This window comes from Artibeus jamaicensis, unplaced genomic scaffold (assembly GCF_021234435.1).
Source record: "Artibeus jamaicensis isolate MK-2021 breed Jamaican fruit bat unplaced genomic scaffold, CSHL_Jam_final scaffold_847, whole genome shotgun sequence".
NCBI lineage: Eukaryota > Metazoa > Chordata > Mammalia > Chiroptera > Phyllostomidae > Artibeus > Artibeus jamaicensis.
The window spans coordinates 13,495,978-13,523,283 of record NW_026522057.1 but is presented as its reverse complement, the minus strand read 5'-3'; the positions used below and the strand labels follow the sequence as shown (position 1 = coordinate 13,523,283).

The 27,306-nt window shown below is 37.6% G+C and overlaps 1 protein-coding gene across 15 annotated transcripts in view; it reads left to right on the top strand.

The window, feature by feature from the left end:
• Nucleotides 1-27,306, top strand: part of EPB41 (erythrocyte membrane protein band 4.1) — a 171,506-nt gene that overhangs the window by 73,295 nt on the left and 70,905 nt on the right. For 14 of the 15 annotated variants that reach the window (XM_053660414.1, XM_037149207.2, XM_053660415.1 and 11 more), the window contains 6 exons: nt 1,092-1,569; nt 5,135-5,344; nt 7,684-7,788; nt 17,905-17,947; nt 24,135-24,210; nt 26,411-26,629. In XM_053660414.1, the coding sequence (XP_053516389.1) occupies nt 1,099-1,569; nt 5,135-5,344; nt 7,684-7,788; nt 17,905-17,947; nt 24,135-24,210; nt 26,411-26,629 (1,124 nt within the window). In that variant the 5' untranslated portion in view covers nt 1,092-1,098. Of the gene's footprint in view, nt 1-1,091; nt 1,570-5,134; nt 5,345-7,683; nt 7,789-17,904; nt 17,948-24,134; nt 24,211-26,410; nt 26,630-27,306 lie in introns of those variants that run through there. The other variant, XM_037149213.2, reaches the window with a different exon arrangement.

Sequence of the window (27,306 nt, the reverse complement as noted above, 5' to 3'; positions counted from 1 at the left end):
TGAGATCAAGAGGCTAGAAACCAGCAGGTTTGAAATACGTGAGGTCTACAGCCTACCTTCTTCTGTCCTACAATTGCCTTGTTTGCCTACTACGTTTTCTTCTCTTTTGTTTCTTTGTTTTTCTCCATTATTTCTCTACACTGTAAGAGTTTAAGTGCCTACACTTAAAAATGCTGAGCATTCAAAATTGTATTTATTAGAAGAAAAAAGGTCTTAAAGAACTGAAAGTGGGCCCTGACTGGTGTGGCTCGTTTGGTTGTGTGATCTCATGAAGTGAAAGGGTGCTGGTTGGGTTCCTGGTCCTGGCACGTTGCTGGTTGCAGATTTGGGCCCCAGTCAGGGCACGTGTGAGAGGCAGCCAGTCGCTGTTTCTCTCTTGCATCGATGTTTCTCTCTCTCTTTCTCCGTTCGATCTCCTATAAATAAGTAAATAAACACATAAATAAACTTAAAAAAATAAAGTAGGGTACTTCGCAAAAGCCTGTAATTTTAGTATTGGAAGATGAAAATGTAAGAATTTTTTTGTGATTCTTTTAACTATATACTTGCCATTGCTATGGTCAAGTTTCATAAATGATCAGAATTCTGAATTTTCTGTTTTTAATATAGAAAGAAGTCTATGCATTCTAAGAAATATAGGGGAAAACAATAAAGGGTTGGAGAACCTTTAATATCATTATTTTTTGGGGTAAAAGGAGTAATTCCTGCATACCTTGCACCCTCAGATGACATTATACAAATATCCTTTTTTTTTAATGCAGGATAAAACTGTATTTGCTATGTACAGTTCTGAGCGTTGAATTTAAAATAGGATCCATTTCACTAAGGTGACCTCAGGGGATTCTATTTTAAGCCAATTTCTCTAGTGCATATCTTTAGCAAGTCAAGGTATTAATAATTTATTCAGGATGTGTAGGTAAATAATTTCTGTGCTTTAATGGAAAGCCTCATGTTTAATGGACTGGAGTATTGTCTTTTGGTGATTAAATACCTAAATATAGTAATTTTGGCACCCTTGACCTGATTTGGGGTTTTGCCTACAGTCATGTGTTTTGCTTATAAGGCCTCCTTTTCCAACTTCTTTTTATTAGCACCATCATGACAACAGAGAAGAGTTTAGTGGCCGAGACTGACAATTCACAACACCAACAACAGAAGGACGAGGGCGAGGGGGTTACGAACTCAGGCCAGCAAGAGGCTCAGCTGGAAGAGGCTTCTCAAGCAGCAGCCGAGGGAGAAAATCAGTGTGAGCAGAAGCTGAAAACGTCTAATGGAGACACTCCCACCCGCGAGGACTTGACCAAGAACAGGGAGCGGACGTCGGAAAACAGGGGCCTGTCACGGCTCTTCTCCTCATTTCTCAAGAGGCCTAAATCGCAGGTCTCTGAGGAAGAAGGCAAAGAAGTAGAGTCAGCCAAAGAGAAAGGTGAAGGAGGTCAGAAAGAAACAGAATTGGCCACCAGTCTTGATGAAGAGATCATTTTAAAGGCCCCAATTGCAGCTCCTGAACCTGAACTCAAAACAGACCCATCCTTGGATCTTCACTCATTAAGCAGTGCAGAAACACAGGTGAGGATATGCAGATGTACGGGAGGAGGGTACAATGAAGGTAGGTTACACACCTTACTCTTCAGGTAAGAACGTCTGGTTTTGTTTCTTACTAGCCAGTTGACTTGGCATTGATAGTGAGAAGTAACATGAAGGTTTGGAGTTTCTGCTCTAAAGAAATTAATGTGGTCATAGGGAGGTAAAGTACAGCATAGGGAATATATTGTATATTTATATGCGATAATGTAATAACTGTGCATGGTACCAGGTGAGTACTTGAAATATCAAGGGGATCCCTTTGTAAAGTATATAATTGTCTAATCACTATGCCGTACACCTGAAACTAATGCAAAAATAATACCGAGTATAAACTGTAATTGAAAAATAAAAATTAAAAAATAAAACAATTAATGTAAATGGAAACTTGATTTTTAAAAAGATATTTATCTAGTATAAATCAAAGACAAGAAAGTGAAAAAAGAATTTATCAAATGGTTTTATTCAGCCTATATATCATTTTACTGTAATAGTGGAATGAGTCCATACTTTTAATAAAAAGGAAAAAAGAATTCAGGTGGTTTAAGTTCATTTTGTTGGAGTTATTAGGCATGGGATAGTTATCAGCAGACATGATTCTTTTATGGAAGTCTCATACAAGCCATGTGATGGATTCAGGCACCCAGAGGCATGTGAGAGATTTGAGCCGTGCCTGTCTTATTTTTGTCTTGCTCTCCAGCTAGACTGTATTATCCCAGAATGGAAGAGACAGATGAGGACGTCTAGCTCTTTATATCACCATTGTAATATACAGTAACTTGAAGCCTTAACTGTGTTACAGTGTAGTTAAACACGAGCTGTGAATTTGTCCATCTGTCCAAAAAATGTGGCGAAATTTTCAGTCTTTATTCCTGAAGCATGGGAGCATTATCTGCATAGTAAAAGTATAAGTCCTATATATTTCTATTAGAGGTTTCAGGTTTGGGCTGTACAATTTTATTAGAATTTCCTGAAGGTATTACATGTATTTCTAGAAATATTGTATTTTAAAGGTGCTAAGAGGAAAATTTAGGATAAAGTTGTAGTTACATTCTTGCTATTAGTGAAACAAGATTGAAAGCAAGATTTACTACACAGTGTAACAGATAAGGATGCAGGCTTTGCAATCAGACTAGAGGGTTCAAATCATAGAGAAGTGACACTGGCTTTATCTGTTTCTTCCTCTGCAGTGAGGATAACAGTATTCGCCTCATTTGGTAATTAGGAGGAGTAAAGAGATAACATGTAAAGCTCTTAAGGCATTGCCCGGCATATAGTAACATCAATAAATGTTAGCTGTTATTCATTTAATAAACATGAACAGTAAAGGCAAAGAAACTCTACATATTTTAATATCATTAATTTTATTTTAAGAATACCAAAGAGCCCTGGCTGGTGTGGCTCAGTGGATTGAGTGCTGGACTGTGAACCAAAGGGTTGCCAGTTCGATTCCCAGTCAAAGCACATGCCTGGGTTGCAGGCCAGGTCCCCAGTGGGGGGCATGCGATGTTTTCACACATTGATGTTTCTCTCCGTCTCTTTCTCCTTCCCTTCCCCTCTCTAAAAATAATAAGCAAACAAACAAATAAAATCTTAAAAAAAGGTTTTTTTTGAAAAAGAATACCAAAAGAGCTAAATTATATCATCTTTTAGGATGCCTGGTACTTTTAGGAAGTTTTGAACTGTTTTTTTTTTGGTCCTCTGCTTTATGTAGGGAAAAAATCCGTCTCTCATTTTAGTTAGCATTTGACTCAGAGTTGGTTTATTTTGTCTAAAGATCATAACATTTGTGCTAAAGCCAAAACAGATGAAGGACACAATTCTGGATTTAACTAAAATCTCATTCATTGAATCTTCTTTAATTCTGAGTTGGGATAAATTGTGTGCAGGTATTTGTCTACATGTAAAGAAAAAGAAACAAATAACAACAAAATTTTAAGGGGATATTGTTTAAAGGAAAAAACTATTTCGGGGCTTTTTTGGAAGCTAGTGTTTCAAGTCAAAACCTTTTGGATCAGAACCTTGTGTGTAAAGGTTGTAGGAGAATTTTATTTCAGTGGGCCTTTTCTATCCAGGATTTTTTTAAAAAGTGAGTTTGCCTTATAGTTTTCACCTAGAATGCCTTGGATGTTTTTGGAAGCCATGTATCAGCTTTTAATATTTGTTTATGCATGAAACAAATGTTTATTGAAAACCTACTATGTGTACCAGGCCCTAAGTTGAATATTCAGTGGTTAAGTAAAAACTAAAATATGGTGAAGAGGTTTGAGATTAGGAATTTTGGAGCCAGACTGACATGTGACTTATTAACTATGATCTTAGGCAAGTTACTTGACCTTCTCTGGCCCCATCTTCTTATCCATCAAATGGGAATAATAGTAGCATCCTTTCTGGAGGTTATTATGAGGATAAAATATGTTCATATGAATAATGCTTTTACAATAAGTGGCCTATTGTAATTGTTATGTAAATGTTTGCTTTATTTTTATAAATCAAACAGGATTCCCTACTCTTGATGACACTAACAGAGGAGACAAGAAAGTAGTAAATACAAAATAGTTATTTATCATATTAAATGTTATGAAGGCAGAACACAGGGTGCTGACGTGAAGAATAGGACATACAGGATAGCCAGTGAAGACCCCTCCGAAGAGGGGTTTGCATTCTAAGAGGGTCATGAGGGTTGGAAAGGAGCCTTTTAGACCTCTTCCAAAATTTAATGCGGGAGTCATGTAATGAAATCCTTTTTTCTAAATGTCAAGTCATGTATTCTTTTGAAAGAAAAGAATTAGTGAGGTCTAGTTAAGAATCTTTCAGCAATTTTGTTTTGCTGGAAGTAAAAGTCCGCCAAAATGTCATTCCCCTTACCGGTATAACTTTGGGATGTAAATGTAAAATATATGAAGGTTCATTCTAAGATGGATAAAGATTAGAAATAGCCCCATAACAGTTTAGGCCCTAGGAGACCCAGGTTTCAGTCTGTCTATTGCTTCTTTGGATCTTTGCATTTATCATGATTGATACCTAGTATCAGTTAATTGGTAGTTACAGTTGTTAGCCTACTATATATGTTGCTTTATGCTCTAAAATTGGTCCCCAAACTTCTCTTATACATTCATAAAATTTAGAATATGTGACAAATCACATCTCATTTTAAATTCATTAGGCCTCCTTGCTAAAATTGAGGAGCATGGTGCAGAGATGTTGAAGTTCTGATAGACTTTAAAAATATATAATGGCATAGTCAGGAATATATAATGCTGAGAGCAACAGATTTTTGTCCTCTAGTTTACTTGAAACTTTCATTTATTGATTTGAAAGATGGGATTCTACCTTCTACTATGAAGTTTTAAGCATATAGTCTGTAGATCTTTTGGGAGACTGCAATACCTTTTATAGAAAAATAATCTTAATATCACTTATATGTGTTTCAACAATTTTTCTTCTTCAGTTAGTGCTTTTATTGGGAGCATTATTATAGGTAGAAGTGTATACAGAATGTTTTGTAAAATGTTTGTATTATTGACTTGGTGGTGTCATGTCTATGTAGCCTGCTCAGGAAGAACAGAGAGAAGATCCAGATTTTGAAACTAAGGAAGAAGGAGTTGAAGAGTGCTCTAAAATAGAAGTGAAAGAAGAAAGTCCTGAATCAAAAGCCGAAAGAGAAACAAAAGCTTCCCATAAATCCATCAGAAGACACAGAAACATGCATTGCAAGGTTTCTTTGTTGGATGACACAGTTTACGAATGTGTTGTGGAAGTAAGTGCTCTTTCAGTTTCAGTGGTTAGAAGTCTTACAACTTACTTCATGTAGGGTTGGGTGAGTGGTGCCGAGGCCTGAGATAAGACCCAGTGCAATGACCATTTCTAAGGTCTGAAATGCTAACAGTGATGCTTCTGGAGGTAGAGGTGTGGAAGGATTGTGAGTGAGTCTGTTTTCTTCTATTTTTTTCTGCATCTGTCAAATCTTGTGAATTGAGCCTGTGTTACTTTTATGATTCAAAACAATTTTGTTTAAAAAAATAGGTTTGTTATTTATAGAGTAACCTACCATGACAAGTTTCCTAGGATAGCCTCAATTTCTGATATTAGATGCAGCTATCCCTGTAATTGTATTTGTCAAAAAAAATGACTATCTGTTCATTTTTGCTGTCTTCTCTAAACCTTAATAAGCTTCAGTTTACTTAATGTATTTCTTTATCCCCATGAAATAGTATATAAAAAATTTTAGTTCAAGTAATGCCATTTCTTAAAATTCTCTATTATTTTCTGAAAGAATAAGGAATTGAATCACGATTGAATAAAAATATATTATTTAGTTATTCTTTGCTCCCTCAAGACAAGTTAAAATCCTTTAAAACCTGTTAGGTGTTTTTTTAACTAGAGCAGTAATTGTCAATTATATGCTTGGTATAAAGCAATTGTTGTGATCATTGTTAATAATAGCTTTTATTAATAAGACAATTCATATATATTTATATCTTTGGTTTAGTGACAAATTATTTCTGAATTGAATTATTTCTGAGCAAATGCAAATATATCAAAGCATAAATAGTCTAAAATATTATATTTATTAATAGGTATTCCTTCTCTAAATTTTGAAAAATAAATCCAGAAAAATAAACTATTAAACTTTGAAAATAGCTAGTCTAAGGGTAACTAGAGAAGACCTATGGGCCTATGGGATGCCCGGGTTCTCCACTAGTTCTCATCACTAGTTCGTTTAGAGATGAGGAAAGCTATTCTATGCTTGTTCTTCCCATTCGGACCAAGATCCAGATATGGGCCCCTTGTATCTGAAATATTTGGAGGCAGATGTGTTTGAGAATTCAGAATATTTTGGGTTTTAGAACAGCTGTAAGTACATGTTCTGCATGTTTCATACTACACCTAGTAGAACGTATATATAGCAGTCAGACATTGTTTGGTCAAACACATTATTTTTTTGGTAAAATATTAAGCTGATAAATAAGAGATCAAAAAAGGCCCCATAACAGTTCAGAATGTGCTTTCAAATGAGCTTTGACAAAAATAGGCATCACTTAACTTCTCGATTTGGAATTATACACAAGGGAGTAGGGACCTATACGTGCCGAGTTCCCAAATCATCTCTGTCACTTAGAGTGAAAATATAGGTGAGAAAATGATGTAATATAAATGAGTTAAGTCTGAAAGTTAATTGGTATCCATGTGAATTACTAATAGTTATTAAAAACAACTCAGCTTATGGAGAAAAGGACATGTCGTGTATCATATGTGTTCCAAAAGATTATTTCTATTTTTTTTACATTTAAAAAGTGTTTCTCAGAAGGCATTGACTAGTGTATTTGGTTTTTTGTCAGGTATTCCAGTCCATATAGGTAGGACAGGTGTAAATATGAGAGCTGATGTTCAGAAGTAGTGATTGAACGGACTCAGGCTGTTTAGCTGGTGTGTGGATGAGCCAGGATTTTATGTCTGCAAATTTTAGCTCCTAAGTTAGGGCATTTTCTCTCTATAAGCAGGAGTGCAGGTACCCACATTTCGTAGTGCTTTATTTTCTAGGTGAAGGGACATTAAGAAAATGATTTGTGGCACAACTAAAAAAGCAACTGCGGTAGTTAATATGGGGCAGGGTATCTAGACTTTCACATTTTATGCATTTTTCTGAAAGAGGTTGAACAGACTTGAGATATAGTTCATTCTCCTGGGAAATCTGGTCTGAGAATGACAGTATAATGGTTTCCAAAGCCATTAATAACCGTCAGTGTCAACAGTTGATTCAGTTAGTGCAGGTGGTCATGACGATCCGCAGCAGCGCATAGCGAGCTGCAGGAAATACTGCACCAGACAATAAAGAATGTCATGTTCAGGATGGAAGTGAGGGTGTGGCAGTAGATGGAGGGAAGGTGGAATTTTGCTTTGAATTATAGCACCGTTTCCAAGCCACTGTGTGTTATATATTTATTTACAAATAATAAAATAAGATTTTTGTTACTCACCTTTGAAAGTGTTAGTAACCAAAGATAAAAGAGGAAATTAGAAAATGAAATTTATTTTATTTGGTAAAAAATACAGGAATAAAAGGAAACCTCAACTAAAGTATGCATATCTTTGCAGAAACATGCAAAGGGACAAGATTTGCTTAAACGAGTATGTGAACACCTCAATCTTTTGGAAGAAGACTACTTTGGTCTGGCCATTTGGGATAATGAAACCTGCAAGGTGAGGAGACTGCTGGTAATTTAAGAGGCTGAAAAAAATGCTTTAATTCTTTTGTTTTTAAGAATGTATTTATGCCCGCCTCTCCAAGACACAATGCACTTAGAGTTATTGTTGTTTCTCTAGCTCTAGAAGGAACATTTTAAAGAAAAGAATCATTGCCAATATGTTCTTTCACCATGAAAGTATTTACTGCTTATTTTTAAGACAGGGAAAATACAGAGCTATGATGTCCTGATTAGCAAGCATAGCTCAATAACTTTATGTACTATACAATTAGTATTTGATCTAAATGTAGGAGGTTCATAGTAAATATTTGTTGAGTGGATGGTTCTATCAATATTGTAAGTATAGGATAATTATGATATGTACTTATAATTTGAGAGTACCTATAATATAGTTGAGAGTAAAAGAGAATAAAGTCCCAATATTGTTGAAACAATTAGACGGTGAATCTGACATTTTCTTCCAGCCTAAAAGAAAACCAGTAAATTTAACTTTGAAGGAAGTAAAGGAAAGTGTGAGGACATGGAAGAGGGAGGAAAGTTTAAAAGTCAAATATTTACTTCAGAAAATGTGAATTATTTCCCAGGCCAATTACTTAAAATGACAAGTATCTACCTTAAAATCAAGTGATAAAAACTTTAGTCCAGTTTAACAAGTATTGTAGGTGCTATACCAGATGATATGGATCCAGCCATGAATAGGTGGGCACGACCCTTGCCCTGTGGAGCTAACAGTTGGATGTGATGAGTGTCATGCAACAGGAAATAGAAGATGCCGTGGGGGTGCACGTAGGAAGTCCTCTCTGGAGAGCTAATGCCTAAGCTGAGACCTGAAGGGTAAAATGGGCAAGCGAAGTGGAGAGAGAAGGGCCTGGTGTTGAGAAAGTGGCATCAGAGGAACTAAGGGCCCTCTAGCCTGGCTGAGTGTAGAAAGTGAGGAACAGAGTAACAGATGAATGTGGAGAGCTACATAGGGGCCAGGTCATGGACAGAAAGTCTTGAGTGCAATGTGTTTAAACCATGTTAGTTGGTTCTTTTCCCAAGATGACTTATATTATGAGAAATAGAGGGACGGCATCCTTTAACAACTGCAAACTCTATAGATTGGGTTGAGTTAGTCAGTGCATACTAGAAGACGTGTAATTACCCTCTGCCTAAATAAAATTATTTGTAGGATATAGTACTAGTAGTTCTAGTAATTTGCAATAGTTGTTCCTTCTGTGAACGACTGTTGATTCAAACAGAACTGTGTCTACCAGCACTAGGTTCATACTGTTCTTTAAGGATTTAACCTTTACTTTGTCTCCTTAAAGGCCCATGCCAAACTTGTACTGAAGTCTCTCATTTCCATCATAAGCAGAGATAGAATGTAACTAAAAAACAAAACAATACCCCTAGAACTGCAGTGAAAAACTTTCTGCAGCTGTTGAGCTAGGAAATTCTTCCACAAATCAAGAAAAATACTCTGAAATGTATTTTATGTTATACAAACTCCATGAGATAAAATTGAGTGTTTTTATATTGGCCCATGGTTGATTTGAGAATAATTGAGAATGCTTGAATTGGGCATGTAAATAAAGTCACTGAGTAGCTGTTTAATATAACTGGAAGTAATTTTTCTATGAACCAGGCATGCTTAAATTTCTGAAGCTGGCTCATCTAAAGACATTCAGCAAAGGACATTCTTTCCATTTGCAGTTGAGCTTCCAGGGCCCACATTGGTACAAAAACTTTCACCACTGTTGGTATCATTTATACTCTGTTTTGTCAGCACATGTTTCCATTATAGAACTTTCCCTTCTCTTGTTTATTTTTTAACAAACAACTATGAAATTGCTTTATTTATATACATTTATATATTAATGTACAAAGTGATGTTGTAAGTGCCAAATATAAAAGCTGAATAGCAGTATGAACCTGCCTGTGTAAAAAAAGGCATTATTATCCTTCATAGATAACATATTTCTGGAAAAGAAAAGCTGATTTCTTTGAATCATTATCTAGCTTTAACTTTCCTGGTAGTTTATAAGGGCCCCTTGTGGGGAAGTCAGAGGGCAGTTGAATCCTGGGAGACATAGGGCTTATGTTCAGAGTATCTGGCAGGTCTGTAGTATGGGCCAGGTCCCCACAGAATATCTGAAAGGAACGTGGTCAGGGGCAGTGGGCTGTTCTATATTTTTTTGCTTGTAAATTCATTGTGGCCTCAGCCCTCAGAAATAGGGCAGAGCAGAATTTTTCTTTGGGTCACAATGAGGATTTTTAGCCCATCCTGCATTGAAGGGAAAGCAGGAACTTCGATAGCACATGTCCCAAACAAACCATGTCCAAAAATGAATGTGGGGAAGACTTCCTTGGCATTGCCAAGGTAAAGGGCCAATACTGTTACAAAAGCGATCTTGATGATGACAGTCCTCCCCTGCTCTGATATCTCTTGAGTCAAGCTTCTTCAGTGTGGGTGGGTTGCCCCTTCTGTCTTATGTATAACTCTCTAGTGATATTTCTTCTGCTTCCTTGATCCTACCTTTTCCTTTGTTAGAGTGCTGCTTCTGAGAAATGGTACATGAGATGTAATCTTTTTCAGATGTGTCTGAAAATATTTTTCATTACATGTCTGAAAATATCTTTATTCTACCCTCACATTTGGTTGTTAGTTTGGTTGGGTATAGAATTTTAGGCTTGAAACTATTTGCCTTCATTTTGGAGGCATTACTCCATTGATTTCTGATTTCCAATGTTGCTATTAATAAATTCAAAGCCATTCCAACTTTTGATCCTTTGTATAACATTCCCTCTCTCCCACCTTTGTAAAATTAAGTTAATAGAACCTTCTCTACTTTTCTTTTCTTTCTTTTTCTCTTTAGGGTTCTGAGATTCACAGTGATGCATCTTGTTGTGGGTTATCATCTACTGTTCTGGGCCCATGTGTGTTTTCTTTACTGTACTGTGATTTCCTAAGAAGTATCATTGTCTAGCATATTGCCTGGCTTGAGTGTAGTAGGCATTCCATAAATGTTTGTTGAAAGCAGATATATTACACTTCTGAGAACTGCTTTCCACTTATTTGTTATGAGTTAGGTAAATGACTTATACCTCTCATGTTATTGGTAAAATAGGAATTACAATGAGATAATCTTTATAAAAGCATGTAGAATGGTGCCTGGCATGTAGAAAGCATTTAATAAAAATTAGCTATACCTTGTTATGATAATATTATTTTAAAAAGAAATTACTAAGTAACCAAAGCCTTTGCTTAAAAAAATTAGATTTGTGTTTTATAATTTAGAGGTACATTCTGGACCATACCTAAGGTTGAATAAACTACCTGATCTTTTCTCAGGTAGGGAATACTGCAGAATAATATACTTTTTACTTAAAATTAGTGTCTTTAGTCAGGTATTCTGACTTCATTTTAGTTACCATTCCCTATATATTTACTTTCAATAAGCCAGATTTCCAGATACTCTTAAGTATAGAGGTATTTATGGAATGGTTAAATCTGTAGAGGAATTAATCTATGATTGTCACACATCTAAGTTTCCTGTCATTCTGAAAACAGGCTCTTGGGGCTCATCCCCCTCACTTTAGAGATGAGAAAACCGTGGTTCATAAAGACTAGTGGCTTCCTCAAAGCTACAGAGTCAACTCACTTCTCAAATCCCTGCCTGCTGCCCCTTGCTGGGTGATTTTCTTCTTCAGCTTCTCTTTCTCTTTCCTTGATTTTAACATTTTATCTTTGTTTCTCGGTTTTTGTTTCCTGACTACAGAATTAGTTACTCATATTGTGGGAAGAAATGTGAATCATAATACAAAAAGAAATACATTTTTTACAAGGAGAAATAAATACGTTCTCAGTGTCTAGTGTCTCCTTTTGTGTGTGTAAAGATTTATCCTTTGTATAGGTAACTTCTCTCCTTAAGAGCATCTGTATCTGCGTATTTTGTTTGTAGAGAATTTGGGACCTGTATCAGGGGAGGGGAGTTAATTGAATTGACTTCTTCCTCACACGGAATAGCTTGCTCTCTCTTTTTCCCTACTGACTACATGATAATTGCCAAACCGAGTCTGGCAAGAAAAGACGGAAAGCAGTGAGAAGCGAACTTGTATAGCCCTGTGAGAGGTGTATTCCATCCCCTTAGTTAAAACTTTATCATTGCTATCCTGATTTATTTCAGTAGCATTCTTTATTTTTTCATTCACGTATTCATTCACAAAACATTATTGAATAGATAGCATCTGCCTTCTGCTGGGCTGCGCTATAAAAGACATAGTCTCTTTCTCAGGGAACTTGCAGACCGACTAAAGGACGTAAATAAGATGCATTCTATATTCTATTAACATAGAATGGGTTTTCTGCAGAAGGTAACATAAGATCTATATTATAAGCGATAGTTAGGAATCTTACAGGTGAAGAATGTGGATAGAGTATTTCAAGTGACAGGAGCAGTATGTGAGGAGTTATCTGGAAACACATGTGAGACCTGTAATTATTCATTTGAATGAATGGAGATCTGTATCAGGATATTGCTGCTCTTCATTTCTATATTAGTTCAAAACATTTTTAAGCTCAAGAAAGAATGCAATCTATTTATTTATTTTAAATGATATTTTATTGATTGTGCTATTACAGTTCCAATTTTACCCCCTCTCCCCCCCTCTACCTAGCACTCCCCACACCGTTGTTCAGGTCCATGGGTCATGCGTGTAAGTTCTTTGGCTACTCCGTTTCCTACACTGTACTTTACATCCCCGTGGCTATTCTGTAACTGCCTATTGTACTTTTTAATCCTCTTACCTTTTCACCCAAGGGTGTAGGGGTACACCTTTCTCCCATCTAGCAACCATCAAAACACTCTCTGTATCCATGATTCTGTCTCTGAACTTGTTTGCTTAGTTTGTTTTTTAGATTCAATTGTTGATAAATACGTATTTATTGCCATTCTGTTGTTCATCGTTTTGATCTCTCAAATAAGGCCTTTTAACATTTCAAATAAATAATGGTTGGGTGCTGATGAACTCCTTTTGTTTTTTCTTCTCTGGGAAGCTCTTCAGTTCTAAATGATAGCTTTGCTGAGTACAGCAATCTTGGATGTTCCTGCTTTTATGACTTTGAATATTTCTTGCCAGTCCCTTTTAGCCTGCAAAGTTGCTTTTGAGAAATCAGCTGACAGTCTTATGGGAACTCCCCTGTAGGTAACTAATTTCTTTCCTCGTGCTGCTTTTAAGATTCTCCCTTTATCTTTAATTTTTGTAATTTTAATTATGATGTGTCATGGAGTGGGCCTCTTTGCATCCATCTTGTTTGGGATTCTCTGTGCTTCCTGGACTTGCATGGCTATTTTCTTCACCAAATTAGGGAAGTTTCTTTCATTATTTTTTAAAATAGGTTTCCAATTTCTTGTTCTTTCTCTTCTCCATGTGGCACTCCTATGATGCAAATGTTAAAACACTTGAAGTTGTCCCAGAGGCTGCTTACACTATCCTTGGGTTTTTTGGATTCTTTTTTCTTGTTGTTCTTTTTTTTAAAATATTTTATTTATTTATTTTTGGAGAGAAGGGAAGGAGAGAGGGAGAGAAACATCAATGTGTGGTTGTGTCTAATGTGCCCCCCACTGGGGACCTGGCCCACAACCCAGGCATGTGCCGTGACTGGGAATCAAACCAGCAACCCTTTGGTTTGCAGGCCTGTGCTCAATCCAGTGAGCCATACCAGTCAGGGCTTCTTGTTCTGACTGGTTGTTTTTTGTTTCTTTATGTTCCAAATCATTGATTTGATTCTTGGCTTCAGCCACTCTACTGTCGTTTCCCTGTAGCAGAAATTATTCTTTATTTCAATTAGTGTATCCTTCGTTTCTGACTGGATCTTTTTTATCCTGTTGAGGTCCTCACTAAGGTCCTTAAGCATCCTTATAACCAGTGTTTTGAACTCTACATGATAGATTGCTTATCTCCATTTTGTTTAGTTCTTTTTCTGGAGTTTTGATCTGTTCTTTCACTTGGACCATGTTTCTTTGTCTCCTTGTTTTGGCAGCCTTCCTGTGTCTGTTTCTATATATTAGAGCTGCTATGAATCCCTGTCTTGGTAGTGTGGCCTAATGTAGTAAGTGTCCTGTTGGGTCCAGTGGCACAGCCTCCCCTATCACCCAAGTTGGGTACTCAAGGTGTGCCCTGTTCTTGTAGTTGAGCCTTAGTTACTGTTGGCAGGTCAGTGGGAAGGATTTACCTTCCCATTGCAGCAGACCAGTCAGTTGCAAGGACTGGCTGTGACCACTGACCACCAACCTCTGCCCTCCTTGGAGGATCAGCTGTGCAGGGGCAGTGTGGTGGTACTCCCATGTGGTCTGTTGCTGTCCATTGGTTGTGCAGGCCCTGGGGTTTCCCCCACAGCAGGCCAAGGTCAGCCCACACCAGTGTTTTCCCACATGAGCTATAAAACAATCTGAGATGACTGCTACTTATGCTGGGCTTGGAGATTCCCAGGGAAGCCAAACTGTGAATCTAGGCTGGTTGCTGCTAGTGTGGTGCCTGGGGCCACTTACTCACTGAGGCCAGCTGTTGCTTGTTTGAAAGAAATTAGGAAGTTACTAAGCAGGAGCCAAGGCCAATCATTCATATGTAAAAGTCATTGTTAGAAGCTGTATATTAGATGGGACAGAGCCTCAGGGGATCTCCAGGGCAAACAGTGTTAGCCCAGTTGATGGAGTCTCAGATATGTCACCTGTCTGCTCTGTGGCTCTCTTGAGGGAGGGTTCAGAAAAGGGACAGTGGCCTTTGCTCAACTTTCTGTGTGGGAGAAAGCTGTTACCCCTGTGCTGGAGCTCAGAGGGAGTGAGTCTGAGTAAATCTGTGTGTGGCTTCTTTGAGAGGAATTACTTGGGACACCAGAAGTTTCTTCCACTGACTCAATCCCTGCTGGTTTTTATAGCCGGAAGTTGTGGGTACTTATCTTCTTGGCACTGGAACCCTAGGCTGGGGGGCCTGGTGTGGGGCTAGCACTCCTTGCTCCTGAGATATCTCACCTGAATTTTTATTCACCACATCTGGATGTGGGACCAGCCTGTTCCATGTCTCCACCTCTCCTACCAGTCTGGACGGATGTGGTTTCTTTAATTCAGTAGTTGTGAGACTTCCACTCAACTCCATTTCCGATGGTTTTGAGTTATGTTGTTCTGTAATTTAGTTGTAGTTTTGATGTGGTTGTACAAGGAGGCAGGCCATGTTTAGCTATATAGGAAAGCAATTTTTTAATGCACAAACTTAAATTCTGTTTAAAATGTTAATTTATTTAACTCACCAGTTATAATTGGCAAACTGTACTCCTGACAGGGAGACATTCATGTTGTTTCCACTTTTTTGCTATCTTTTCTCATCCTCATGAAAATTAATTCCATTTCCTATTTCAGATGCAGGAATTTTCTATTCCCACATCTACCCAGTTGCCCAAGCCAGCAACTTGGGAATTATCCTTTACCATAATACTTTACCAACAATCAGTCATAAAGCCTACTTTAGCTCCTAAGTATCTTCTCTGTCCCATAGACTTTATCCCGCTACACTCTTTTGATTATTGATATCAGTATAATTTATTTAATACTGGCTATATGTTTTTTCTGTACATGGTGTAATTTAATCCACAATAACTGTGAGGAAGATAGTTTTATCCTGATTGTATATATGAGAAAATGGAGACTCAGAAAGATTGTCTTATGTAAGGTTGCATTACTAGTAAGTGGTAGAGAGGTCAAGGCAGGATTAGAACGCAAGGCTCTCTGACCTCAAAACTGGTACCCATAGTCACTATTCTGTTCTGGACCACATTTATCATTCTCAACAACAACCTTTTATTTGGTCTCCCTGTGTACAGTCTTGTTTCCTCAAATTCATGTCACTGCATTTTAAATCCTTAAGTGGCTCCCCCTTGCCTAGAACTTGATAAAGTCCAAGTTTCTTAGCATGGAATGCTATGTCCCCATTCCGTTTTACATCTCTCCTCTGTACCTCTGTGCTCCAGCAATGTTGAAGTACAGGCTGTAACTCAGATATATCATGTTCTCTCTTAGACTTTGTGCCTTTCTAATTACTTCCTCCTCTTTTTTGCATGGCTAATTCTTGTTTGTCCTTCAAGCCTCAGTGTGGGTCTCCCAAACATTCTTTTGAGAAACACTTCCTAACTGCCTCTTATCCCCAGTCCATTTTGATGCACCTCCTCTTGGCTCTAAGAGCACTCTCTGCTCTTTCATAGCACTTTTCAAGCACTTCTGTCATAGTAATCATCATGCCCAGAGCAAACTGATTGTTCAGTGTTCACTGCTTCCATTAGACAGACAGCTCCTTGAAGACAAGTGCTGTTTTTAAATCCCTTTTCGTAACTGTGGTGCCTAGCATGTGGAGGCATTCCTCAAATATTTTTTGGCTAAATAAAATGCTATGAAATGAAGTATTTAAATTGAACATAAAAGTACCTATTTTTGTGCACACTGATTTTTATTATCTTGTACACACTGTTTTTAATTTTGATTTGGAGGTCGAAATACTGAAGCAACAATAATGTATTCTATAAGGTAGCTTATACGTTGGGGTACCATGTCATTGATGCAAATTTGGTTTGCCTTCTCTATGTTGAATTGTGGGGAATGGCTTATGAAATCTATGAAACTTGGCAGCTTCAGGTTATTTGGGGAGGTTTCTCTTAAAAAATAATGGAAAATATGGAGTTGCCTCACTGTGGTAGGGAGATGTTTAAAGTGGTAACAAGCAGTCTTTGTTAGGGATTCTGGATTACATGGTATAAACTATAGTTCTCAGAGGTTCTACAACACCTACCAGTTGGCGCATTTAGTCTTCCCTTGCCTTTGGACCTAAAGTTTTTTGGTCTTGATGAGAGATGAAGGAGAAACACTCTAGTTACCCTGTTTCTGACAGGGCTTAAACTAATGTGTGCTTAGTTTTATACTATAGAACAATTTTATATTGTGACATTTTTAACATATACTTCTTAATCATCTGTTAATTGTGGGAGCAGGGGAGATAAAAAGGAGACTCGTCTTCACTCTTGTGCTTGTTGTCCTTGGTAGTGATGATCTTTATGAATAGTTAAAGTGGGATCCAGTGAAATAGAAGATGGGGGTGTTCAAGCTCATCGCTTGGGTGGGGCATGTTGGATGGCTACCTGTGCTTTGCCCTCGTTGGTAGAGGGTGAAGAGGGGGCACCTTACTCTTCTCGTCTACATAGCACTAACATTCAATTTTAAACTTTTTAGAGGAGGGGAATGGGGAAGATTGGGAGGAGCTCCTGAGATCCTGGTAATGTTATATGTTGGCTTTGATAATTTATGGCTCTATACACTTATGTTTTATGTACTTTTCTGTATGTGTCTTATGCCAATAAAAATTCTTTAAACAATTTAATTTAGAAACTTCCGTCTTCAAAAATTTCCCTAGGAGCCTATGAAAGATGTTAAGGATGAGGCTTTTTTCAAGTACCATTATTTTGCATGGTCCATCGCCGTGATGGGCAGACTCTAAGTGGGGTTGAAGAACAGTGAAGGGAGAGATTAGTGTGGACAAGGTGAGCCAGGGGAAACCAAATGGTCATTCAGTAAACATTTATTGTTATTGAGACAAATCATGTCCCAGGTTCGGCGCTGACACAGAAGAGCTAGACAGGACGGGAGGTCAGAGTCAGAGGGGAAACAAGATCTGGCTGATGTCAATAATCCTGGTTATAGATCTCTACCAGACTTTATAGTGTAATAAAAATAACAAGAGCTTATTTAGCATTTCTCATTTACTAAGAGTTTTACATATATTCATTTAACTTTCACAGTAACTCTGAGATAGGCACTACTACTAATATCTTATTTTATTGATGAGGAAACTGAGGTACAGAGATGCCTAAAGACACTCAGCTAGGAAGTAGTGGAGCTAGGATTCCAGCCCAACTGCCCAGCCCCATTTTTCTACTCAAAACTACTGTGCTCTGGGAAATGAATGCAAAGAATATGGGAGATGTAGGTTGGCCCGGTGGCACTGTTTGAAGATGGTCAGCAACCCTGATTCCGTACTTTCTTGTTTATGTTTTGGAGATCTGTGTGAATGCCTTTTCTTCTTTTTACAGACATGGCTGGACTCTGCCAAAGAAATAAAAAAGCAGGTTCGTGGTAAGTGAACATTGCCTTTTTTTGATAGTTCTTTCTTTTAGTAGGTCAGAGGATTTCTAACCGCTTTCTGACTGTTAGTCACTTTAGAACCCTGACTATAGTGGGTGGCTTTGAAATGGAGTTAAAGCCTTCCCTTGGAAGGAGGAGGTTCCGTAATAGAAAGATACAGCAGTAGTGGGCACTGTTGAGATGTAGGTCAGATCTTGATGATTTTTTTTTTACAACTGGGCAAAGTTGGGGAAGATAGGGCCAGTGGAGAGAAACAGGGGGTGGAAAAGAACAAAGATGAAAAGAGAAAAAGGATAGGGAGCCAGTTCTCAAAAGGGTAGTGGTTGAAACTGTAGTAGCCTTCAGCTAGAAGCGTGCTGCCTGATTTGTACTCGTCAAATTGTTCTGGACTAACCGTCTTCATGTTTTCCTCTCTGTGGTTCTTTTTGTCTGTTTTCAACATTCCTCTTCCAAACTGAAGTATAAGAAAGAATAGAAGAATGAGAATTCCTTACCTATGATCCTTCTGACATTGTGGCTTTCTCCTAGCTTCAAACCCTCTAGAATATATTGCTGCTGCACACCCTTCTCCGACTAGTATCTAGAAATAGGTATTTCTAGGTCAAAAAAGTATAGATTACAATTTTCTGGCTACAGGCTTAATGGGCTGGCTGAAGGGTAGAGATCTCTCCCCCAACCCCCCACTATATGTGACCAGATATCCTTTTAGTTGAGTGTATTTTGAGGAAACTTCTAGGAACTGCAAAGATGTTATTCATCGTGATTAGTAAGTTTTAACTCTTAATCACCTGAAAACAAATTTTAATTTTTATTTGTTTCTAAAATAAAGTAATTTTATTATGTGAGTGTTTTCCTTTAGACCCTATTTATAATATATATTTCTTAAGACAGAGAAACAAAATACTCTTTTGGACCATCAACTTTCCATATTTGCTCTCAGCCTAAAAATCTTGTTTTAAAATGTAACACAGCAAAAAATACTCAGCATATTTGAGACATGACAAGAAAAACATAACTCCTAGCGCCTTTCAATGAAAATACTTTTAACATTCAATTTTACTTAGGAATAAATGATTTTACAAGAAGACTCTTCAGGAAGAACAGTTAAAATAGAGTTTATAGGCCCTGGCTGGGTAGCTTAGCTGGTTAGAGAGTAAGTTGCATCATAGCAACACCATTTGCATTAGTCAAAAGGGGAAACAACCCAATGTCTATCAGTGGATAATGGATAAGCAAAATGGGGTAGGTCCATACAGTGGCATATTAGTCAGCCTTGAAAAAGGAATGAAGTACGGGGAACTGCTCCAGCATGGATGAACCTCAAAAACATTGTAGAAGTAAAAGAAGCCTGACACAAAAGGCCGCATATTATATGATGCCATTTGTATGAATTATTCAGAATAAGTAGATCTATAGAGACAGAAAGCACGTCAGAGCTTGCCAAGGCTGGGGGAGCCGAGGGAGTAAGTGCTTAATGGATACGGAGTCTTTTGTGTGAGCGATGAACATGTTTTGAAAGTAGATAGAGGTGATGGTTGTACAACATTGTGAATGTACTCGGTGCTGCTTAATTATATGAGTAAATGTACGGACTTTTATACTTTAAAGTGGCTTTGTGGGAGTTTCACCATACTAAAAAAAAGAGTTGCTGTCCATTATACCTGTTACCCCAAAATACTTCAGTTTGCATTTTCTAAAAACTAGGAATTGGTTTGTCATACTACCATTACTAAAAGCAGGAAGTTAACATTGAGGCAACACTCTAGCCTATAGACCTTATTTGTGAGTTGTTCCAATAGTGCTTTTACAGAAGAGAAAGTCCAAGGTGCTCCTTTGCATTTAGTTATCACATCTCTTTAGTTGTCTTTAATCTGGAGCTGTTCCTGAGTCTTTAAAGTATTTCATAATACTAATAGTTTTGAAGAGCCCAGACCAGTTGTTTTTTCAGTGGTCACTTTGAGTTCGTCTGATTTTTCTTCATGGTACATAAATTTTAAAGTTATGCACTTTCGGCAGGAACGTCATGGAAGTGTTGCTGATTTAGAGGCAGAAATTTTAATGTTGAAACTTTTTAGGGGTTTTCTGACTACCTTTTTTTTTTTTAACTAAACCTTCTTAATAAGGAATTACTAATAGTATGTATTTCTCATATTCTAGAAATAGTCACTGCCTATAGCTTAATTTTAATGTTTTTTTTAAATCCCAACTGATTAACTTTTCTAGCCTCCCTATTGCATTTGACCCTGACCTTGTGCTCAGTGAAACTGGATATCTTTTTTAAAAGTATCTGGAACTTGTATCTCTTGAATGGGAAAAATTTGAACTGAAAGTTTGGGTTCCTCTGCTTACAGTTGCTATTAATGAAAGTGAAAGAGTTAATTTGGGGGATATTTCTGTTTAGATATTGTTTTTAATACAGTTACACTTCCTTATTTTGGTTAAATAGAGAGGAAAAATCCACTCGAAATACAGGGTTTGTGTGCATGGGCGTGTGATTTTTGTTTGATTAGATCTAGTGACTCGAGATCAGTGGGGGACCTGGATTAATAAATAAATAAACATTTTTTTCAATCCTTCCTCAAGGATATGTTTATTAATTTTAGAGCGAGAGGGAGAAAGACAGACAGACAGACAGACACACGTATTGCTGTGAGAGAGAAACATTGATCGGTTGGTTGCCTTCCATATGTGCCCCAACCAGGGATGGAGCTTGCCACCTGGGTATGAGCCCTGACCAGGAATCGAACCCACAACTTTTTGGTGTATGGGATGATGCTCCAACCAACAGAGCTACCCAGCTAGGACAACAAATAATTTTAATATACTAGTACCTATTCTTCTTTTATACATTCCTTTAAAAATTTTTTTTTCTGGAGCTGTAGCATTTATCTATAACCTTCACAACAATGCATGAGGTCAGTTACTTTATTTCATTTATTCACTCAACAAGTATTTCTTGAGCATCCATGGTATGCCAAGCACTGTTTTAGGTACTAGGGATACACATTAAATAAAACAGAAAAAATTCTTGTCCTTGGATATTAGCATTTCAGTGGGAGAAGACAAAGTTTATCCTTTTTAACAATTACGTGTGTATGTGTGTGTATATCTATACATGTATGTGTATATCTGTTAAGTAGTACATGTACAAAGTATGAAGTTCAAATGCTGTGAAACAGAATGTCGTGAGAGTAGGTCTCCCTCCTGACCATTTCCCCTGGCCTCTCACTTCCCTTCCCAGGCCTCCCCTTCTCCCTTGTCACCTACTGTGACTAGTGTGTTGTATGTCCTTACAGGAGTAGACTGTGTGTATGTAATTATACCTGGAGTATGTAGTTTTTTCCTACCCTAACTTTCATGGTTGCTTTCTATCTGTGCTATTCTTTGCCTTGACTTTTTCCCCCACTCAACAGTGTATCTTGGAGCTGTATCTTCTTTTGCTAAATAAATAGATTCAGGTTGTTTTTAGACATTTGCTATTGTAAACAATTTCTCACACACATTTCCTTTGGACCACAATTCAGTATATGTTTAGATAGATTTATGGAAATGAAATTTTCCATAAATTTCATTGGGTGACAGGGTATATATACATTTTACATTGTGATATTTGTCAAGTTATTCTTCAGAGTTTTGTACCAGTTTACACGCACATGGGCAGTAGATGAAAGTGCTTTATTCCCCCACCAACCCCGGGTTTATTAAGCTTTTGATATCAGTTACTTAACACAGAGCTCAAAGGGAAAAAAAATCACACTCTATAAACTATTGCTTATTTTAAAGAAAAGATTTTATTTCTTTATTTTTAGACAGAGGGGAAGGGAAGGAGACAGAGAGAGAAACATTGATCGGTTACACACACCCCTGGCCTGAAACCCAGGCATGTGTCCTGACTGGGAATCAAACCTGTGACCTTTTGTTTTGTGGGATGACACCCATCCCAAAGAGCCACACCAGTCAGGGCAGTAAACTATTACTAATTTGATTTCCTTACTGTTATTCTTTCTGTACAATTAAAAAATTGTTGTTTATACGCCGTATGTTTTTTCTGGACTCTAAGATGCACCCCCCTCCCCAATTTGGGAGGAATAATGGTTGTTAATGCTGCTGTTGAGTTCCATGTACATTTACATTGGTGAAATACTATATTATTTATGTTATTGAATATTTTACCACATTTTTTGCTTCAATTTTTTTCTATTTTCTCCTCTAAGACCTAGGTGCGTCTTGTCCGAAAAATACGGTACATTATGAAATAAGCAAATTTATGTTTGAAGTTTTTAAATGTTGAATTCACATAGCTTAAACATCCTTTTGGCTATCTTGTTTTCCATATGGATTTGCTCTAGACAAATATTTTATGGGTAACATAGAAATTACCTTTTTAAAAAAAGTTTTGTATGGGAAGTTATGAATTAACAGTGGCTACATTGCTATGATATCAGTATCAGAAAGTAAAACAACAGCTCTGACCAGCATGGCTCAGTTGGTCGGGCAGTGTCCTGTGAAGCGAGAGGTTGCTGTTTGGATTCCCTGTCAGGTCACATAGCTGGATTGCGGATTTGGTCCCTATTGGGGTACGTACAAGAAGCAACCAGTTGATGTTTGTCTCTCATGTCGATGTTTCTCTTGGGCATACCTTGGAGAGATTGTCCATTTGGTTTCAGACTATTGCAATAAAGCAAATATCATAACAATGAGGGTCACACAAAATTTTTGGTTTCCCAGTGCATATGAAAATTATGGTTTTTTAAAAAGATTTACTTTACTTTTTTTTTTTTTAAGAGAGGGGACGGGAGGGAGAAAGAGAGAAACATCAATGCATGGTTGCCTCTTGCACGCTCCCTACTGGGGACCTGGCCCACTACCCAGGCATGTGCCCTGACTGGGAATTGAACCTGCAACCCTTTGGTTCACAGGCCGGTGCTCAATCCACTGAGCCACCCCAGCCAGGGCTAAAAGTTATGTTTATACTCTAACGTAGTCTACTAAATGTGCATTAGCATTGTCTAAGAAAACAGTGTACATACCTGATTTAAAAAACACTTCATTGCTAAAAAAGGCAAACTATCATCTGACCCTGTTAGAAAATGGTGCTGATAGACTTGCACAAAACTTCAATTTGTTAAAAACAAAACAACCCCCCCACAATATCTGCAAAGTGTAATAAAGCAAAATTCAACAAAATGAGGTATACCTGTATTGAGAGATGTCACAAATAAATAATGCTGCCACCAAAAGAGAACATTCATAGATCATTCAAATGACTTCTGAGGACACAGAGTGGTAATACAGATCACATTTTGAAAACCATTGCTGTAAAAATGTTGACCTATAATGATGCGGACCCTGGCCCACAGGGTTCGTGTATTGTGGATTCGACGAACAAGTTCACATGGACTACAGCAGTCCTATGGAGAAAAAGGGACGGCATGGCCACTCTGAGTGAGAGAGGGTCCCGATCCCTGCCTGGATAGGCTTTTATTGCTTTTCCAGGCATATTACATTGAGGATGGTCCTCATTTACTATGCACAGGTTTGCCTTAGGTGTTTACCTTTTACAGAAAACAAAGGAGAGGATGTTGCTAATTATATCAAAGAAGGATATTTGCAAATGCAAAGGGAAAAGTGGTTGAACTGGTTGCACTCATCCTTGGGAGGTTTAGCATAGATTTTAGGCAGTTACTTGAGAGATATTCAGTAAACATTTGCTGCCTCAATCCAGGGTGAGGGAGTTTTAACAAAAGCAAGCCTCATAGCAGCCTAGGTACAATGCAGGCCTGATTCCCCACAGGAAAACCTATCTATGGGCATTGGTCCTGTGTGCTGACCTCGCTCCCCGCTCCCTGTCAGTTTTCCAAATCAGGGGCTGGGCTACATTCCCCACGCCATGCCGAATGGTTTCTTATACTATAAGATGGTTTCCTTTGTGTTATTTTGCCTATATAGTTTTGGTCTTGTAAACAAGACTATATTAAATTGGGTTTTTTAAAAATGAAATCATCTAACTCCACCTCTTAAGTGGTATCTAAACAACTTTTAAAGAAATGAAAATATTTCATTCACAAAGCATGAAAATATTTAACTTCAGGAAAGAAAATTGTGAATATTTTTAGGTATTTCTAATGATAAAAAACTTAGGCATAAGCATGAAATTCTTTTGCATTTATTTTTACAGGTGTCCCTTGGAATTTCACATTTAATGTAAAGTTTTATCCACCTGACCCAGCACAGTTAACTGAAGATATAACAAGGTAAACCATTTATTAATAGCTAACTATGTACTAAGTAATTCTCCTTATCATAAGCTCTGAGAATTTCTCTTTTCAGAACTGAAGAAAAATGGTGATCTATTAAACTAAGATAGAAAGGTGCTGATTACCTCAAGGCAGGCTAGCAAATAAGTGAGCCAAAAAGTGTCAAATATTTGTATTTGACTGGAAAAAATTGGCGGGGGAATTAACCATGCCCGTCACAGGTGTTATACCACGCCATGGACTGGGCACCCATCAACCATACCAACCTCCAAAGGGCAAGACACAAATGTAGTAGTAAGATAGCTTCGTTTTTTGTTAAAAATACTCCTCTCCCCCCATGTTCTTTCTTGTAGGGATTTAAGAAGCTAAAGCCCAAGTGTTATTATTAGTTCTTCTTCCTTCTAAAGGGTGTGATTAGGTGGATGATCCTTATGAACTAGGTCTTCCTCAGTAATTTTTGAGCCCACGTAATTTATGAAGTAAATCTTATTCTTTTAAAAAACAACGTACTGATTTAGGAGTGTGGCCTTTGTCAAATTCTGTGTAAATATTAACAAAAAAGAAAACGGGAAAGCAGTAGATAGTGAAGAGTGCTGCTACAGATACTTGTGTACGGGGCACCTTGCTCGGAGCCTGTGCATAGCAGGTGCTGGGCAGATGTCTTTTCAGTTGAACCGTCGGTGGTTGAGAAGTTACTTTCTCATTTTGTTCTTTGCTGTTCAACTATCTGATTACAGGCAAACATACATTTCTGGGCTTGAGGGTTTTTTTTCTCTCAAATAAGAGAATAGCCTAAGACTCTTAAAATGTCTGATTGTTAAGTACTGTGAAATTTCTATATAGTTTTAAAAAAATTATTCTTTGTCTTGTTACACTTAGTACAGTCTTAAAGTCGAGATTCATGATCTTTGCCTGAAAATATGCTTTGGTTATTTTTCACAGGTAACATTTGTCTCTTACAGTTGCCACTTACTCATCTTTCTTCATTGAGGTTTATTATGCATACAACAAAACAGATCTCTAAAAACTTTATTAATCATATTTTAGAGGAGCTTAATTAAGATTCTTGTGGTTGGTTGGCATTGCTCTTTTTTAAATATAACTACAGTAGTGACTAATTACAGATAGCAAAAACTGATGCCAATAAATATGTTATTCAATATTTTATTATGGTCAAAGCAAGGATATGATTCTGAATAATACACAAAATTAAATTTAATCATACCTCCCAGTTCTCCTCTTTGGTAGAACAGTCTGAACCGGTCATCTCGGTCAGTTAGAACAAGGGCTGGGCGGTCCAGGTCACAGGTGTGAACATTGTATTAACAGAAGCCAGGGTCTACACAGGGAGGGACATTTAGCTGGTTTGTCAGAATGAACTGTTTTAACACCAATCTGAATTCCCAACAGTTAGCACACTCATGGAATGAGTCTTACAAGGTGATAGTATGTGAAGGCCGAATGAAACTTAAGCCCATCTTGGAGGAAAAACACACTGAAAAATGTTCATATTCTAGGGGAAATGTATCAATAATGTCATTTTTGTATATGATGAGCAATATACCAGCAAAGCAAAGTGATGGAAAAGGCAAGGCCCGATTTCCGAGTCAAACAGCCTTTGTTACAGTCCGATGGACTGAGCTTACCCTCGGAGGCTGACTCCTCATCTGTAATCTAGCAGTGATTTCCCCCCTCACAGGTGTCCTCTGTTGAGGTTAGACAAGTGTATATGTGTACGTGGTTCTTAATGAAGTCAACAAAACATAGTTCCTTTACCTCCTTCAGACTTTGCTCGGCTTTTCCTCTTTTCTTTCTAAACCTCTTCCCAACCATGACTCCAACATACAGTTAAAAAAATTTTTTTATAGCTCAGTGGATTGAGCGCCGGGGGGGGGCTAGCACTATTGATGTTTCTCTCCCTCTCTCCTTCTCCTCTAAAGATAAAGAAATAAAATATAAAAAAAAAAAAAAAATTTTTATATGAAACAATTTCAAACACACAGAAAAGAATCAATGACAATACAAGGAACAACCATATACCCACCACATGGATTGAACAATTATTAATATTATCTCATACTTACTCAGTCACTTTTTTCTCTCTTCCTCCATCTCTCTCCCCTTTCTTCCTTTTCTCTCCCTATATTTTGTTGTTATTATTGCTGACATGGTGACATCTTTTCTCTTTTGGCTGTAGATATTATTTATGTCTTCAGCTTCGGCAGGACATAGTTGCAGGACGTCTGCCTTGTTCCTTTGCAACCTTAGCATTACTAGGTTCTTACACCATCCAGTCTGAGCTGGGCGACTATGACCCAGAACTCCACGGTGCGGATTATGTTAGTGATTTTAAACTGGCCCCAAATCAGACCAAGGAACTTGAAGAGAAGGTCATGGAGCTGCACAAATCATACAGGTAAATATGCCTCCAGGGTTTGTTCTGAGTTTGTTTCGTCAGTAAGTTTAAGCCTTTCACCTGGTATTGATTCAGTATTTGCCTTAGTGGGAACTGGTGCCATAGAAAGAGTCGGTATAAGCTGAATTCCCTCCCAGTTCTTTGGGTAAGCTGTTTAAAGCTCTCTGAACCTGTTTTCACATCAAAGTATTGGGTGTTGCATTGTAGGAGAAAATGAAATGAGGTAATAATATATGCAAAGCACTAAGCACTGTGTCTCTGGCACATAGTAAGTGCTCAGTAAATGATAGCTATTATTATGATTGCTGTATCTAATTTTTCCAAAATTTAAACTTATGCTGTATTAGGTGTCTTGTGATCCTTAGTACAGAGTTTCTTGACTTGGTGTCGGGAGCCGGCCAGCAACCGTCCCTTGACAAGGTCAGGATGGTTGAGATGCATCTGCAAGGCAGAGGCAACTGTGGCTGGATTTCCTGTCTATCTCTCCTTACCTGTTTGTTTGGGTGATCAAAAGGTGGTGGGATTTTTAGACACCTGTATTTCAGGTTCATTGATTTTCATAATTCCAATGAAGTTGTACAAAATAATTTCTTGACCAGAGAACAAAATTCCCTCTAATTAAATAGCCCCTGAATGTCTAAAAGTTGTTGGAGTAACAGCCCTTCCTTTACCTTGAA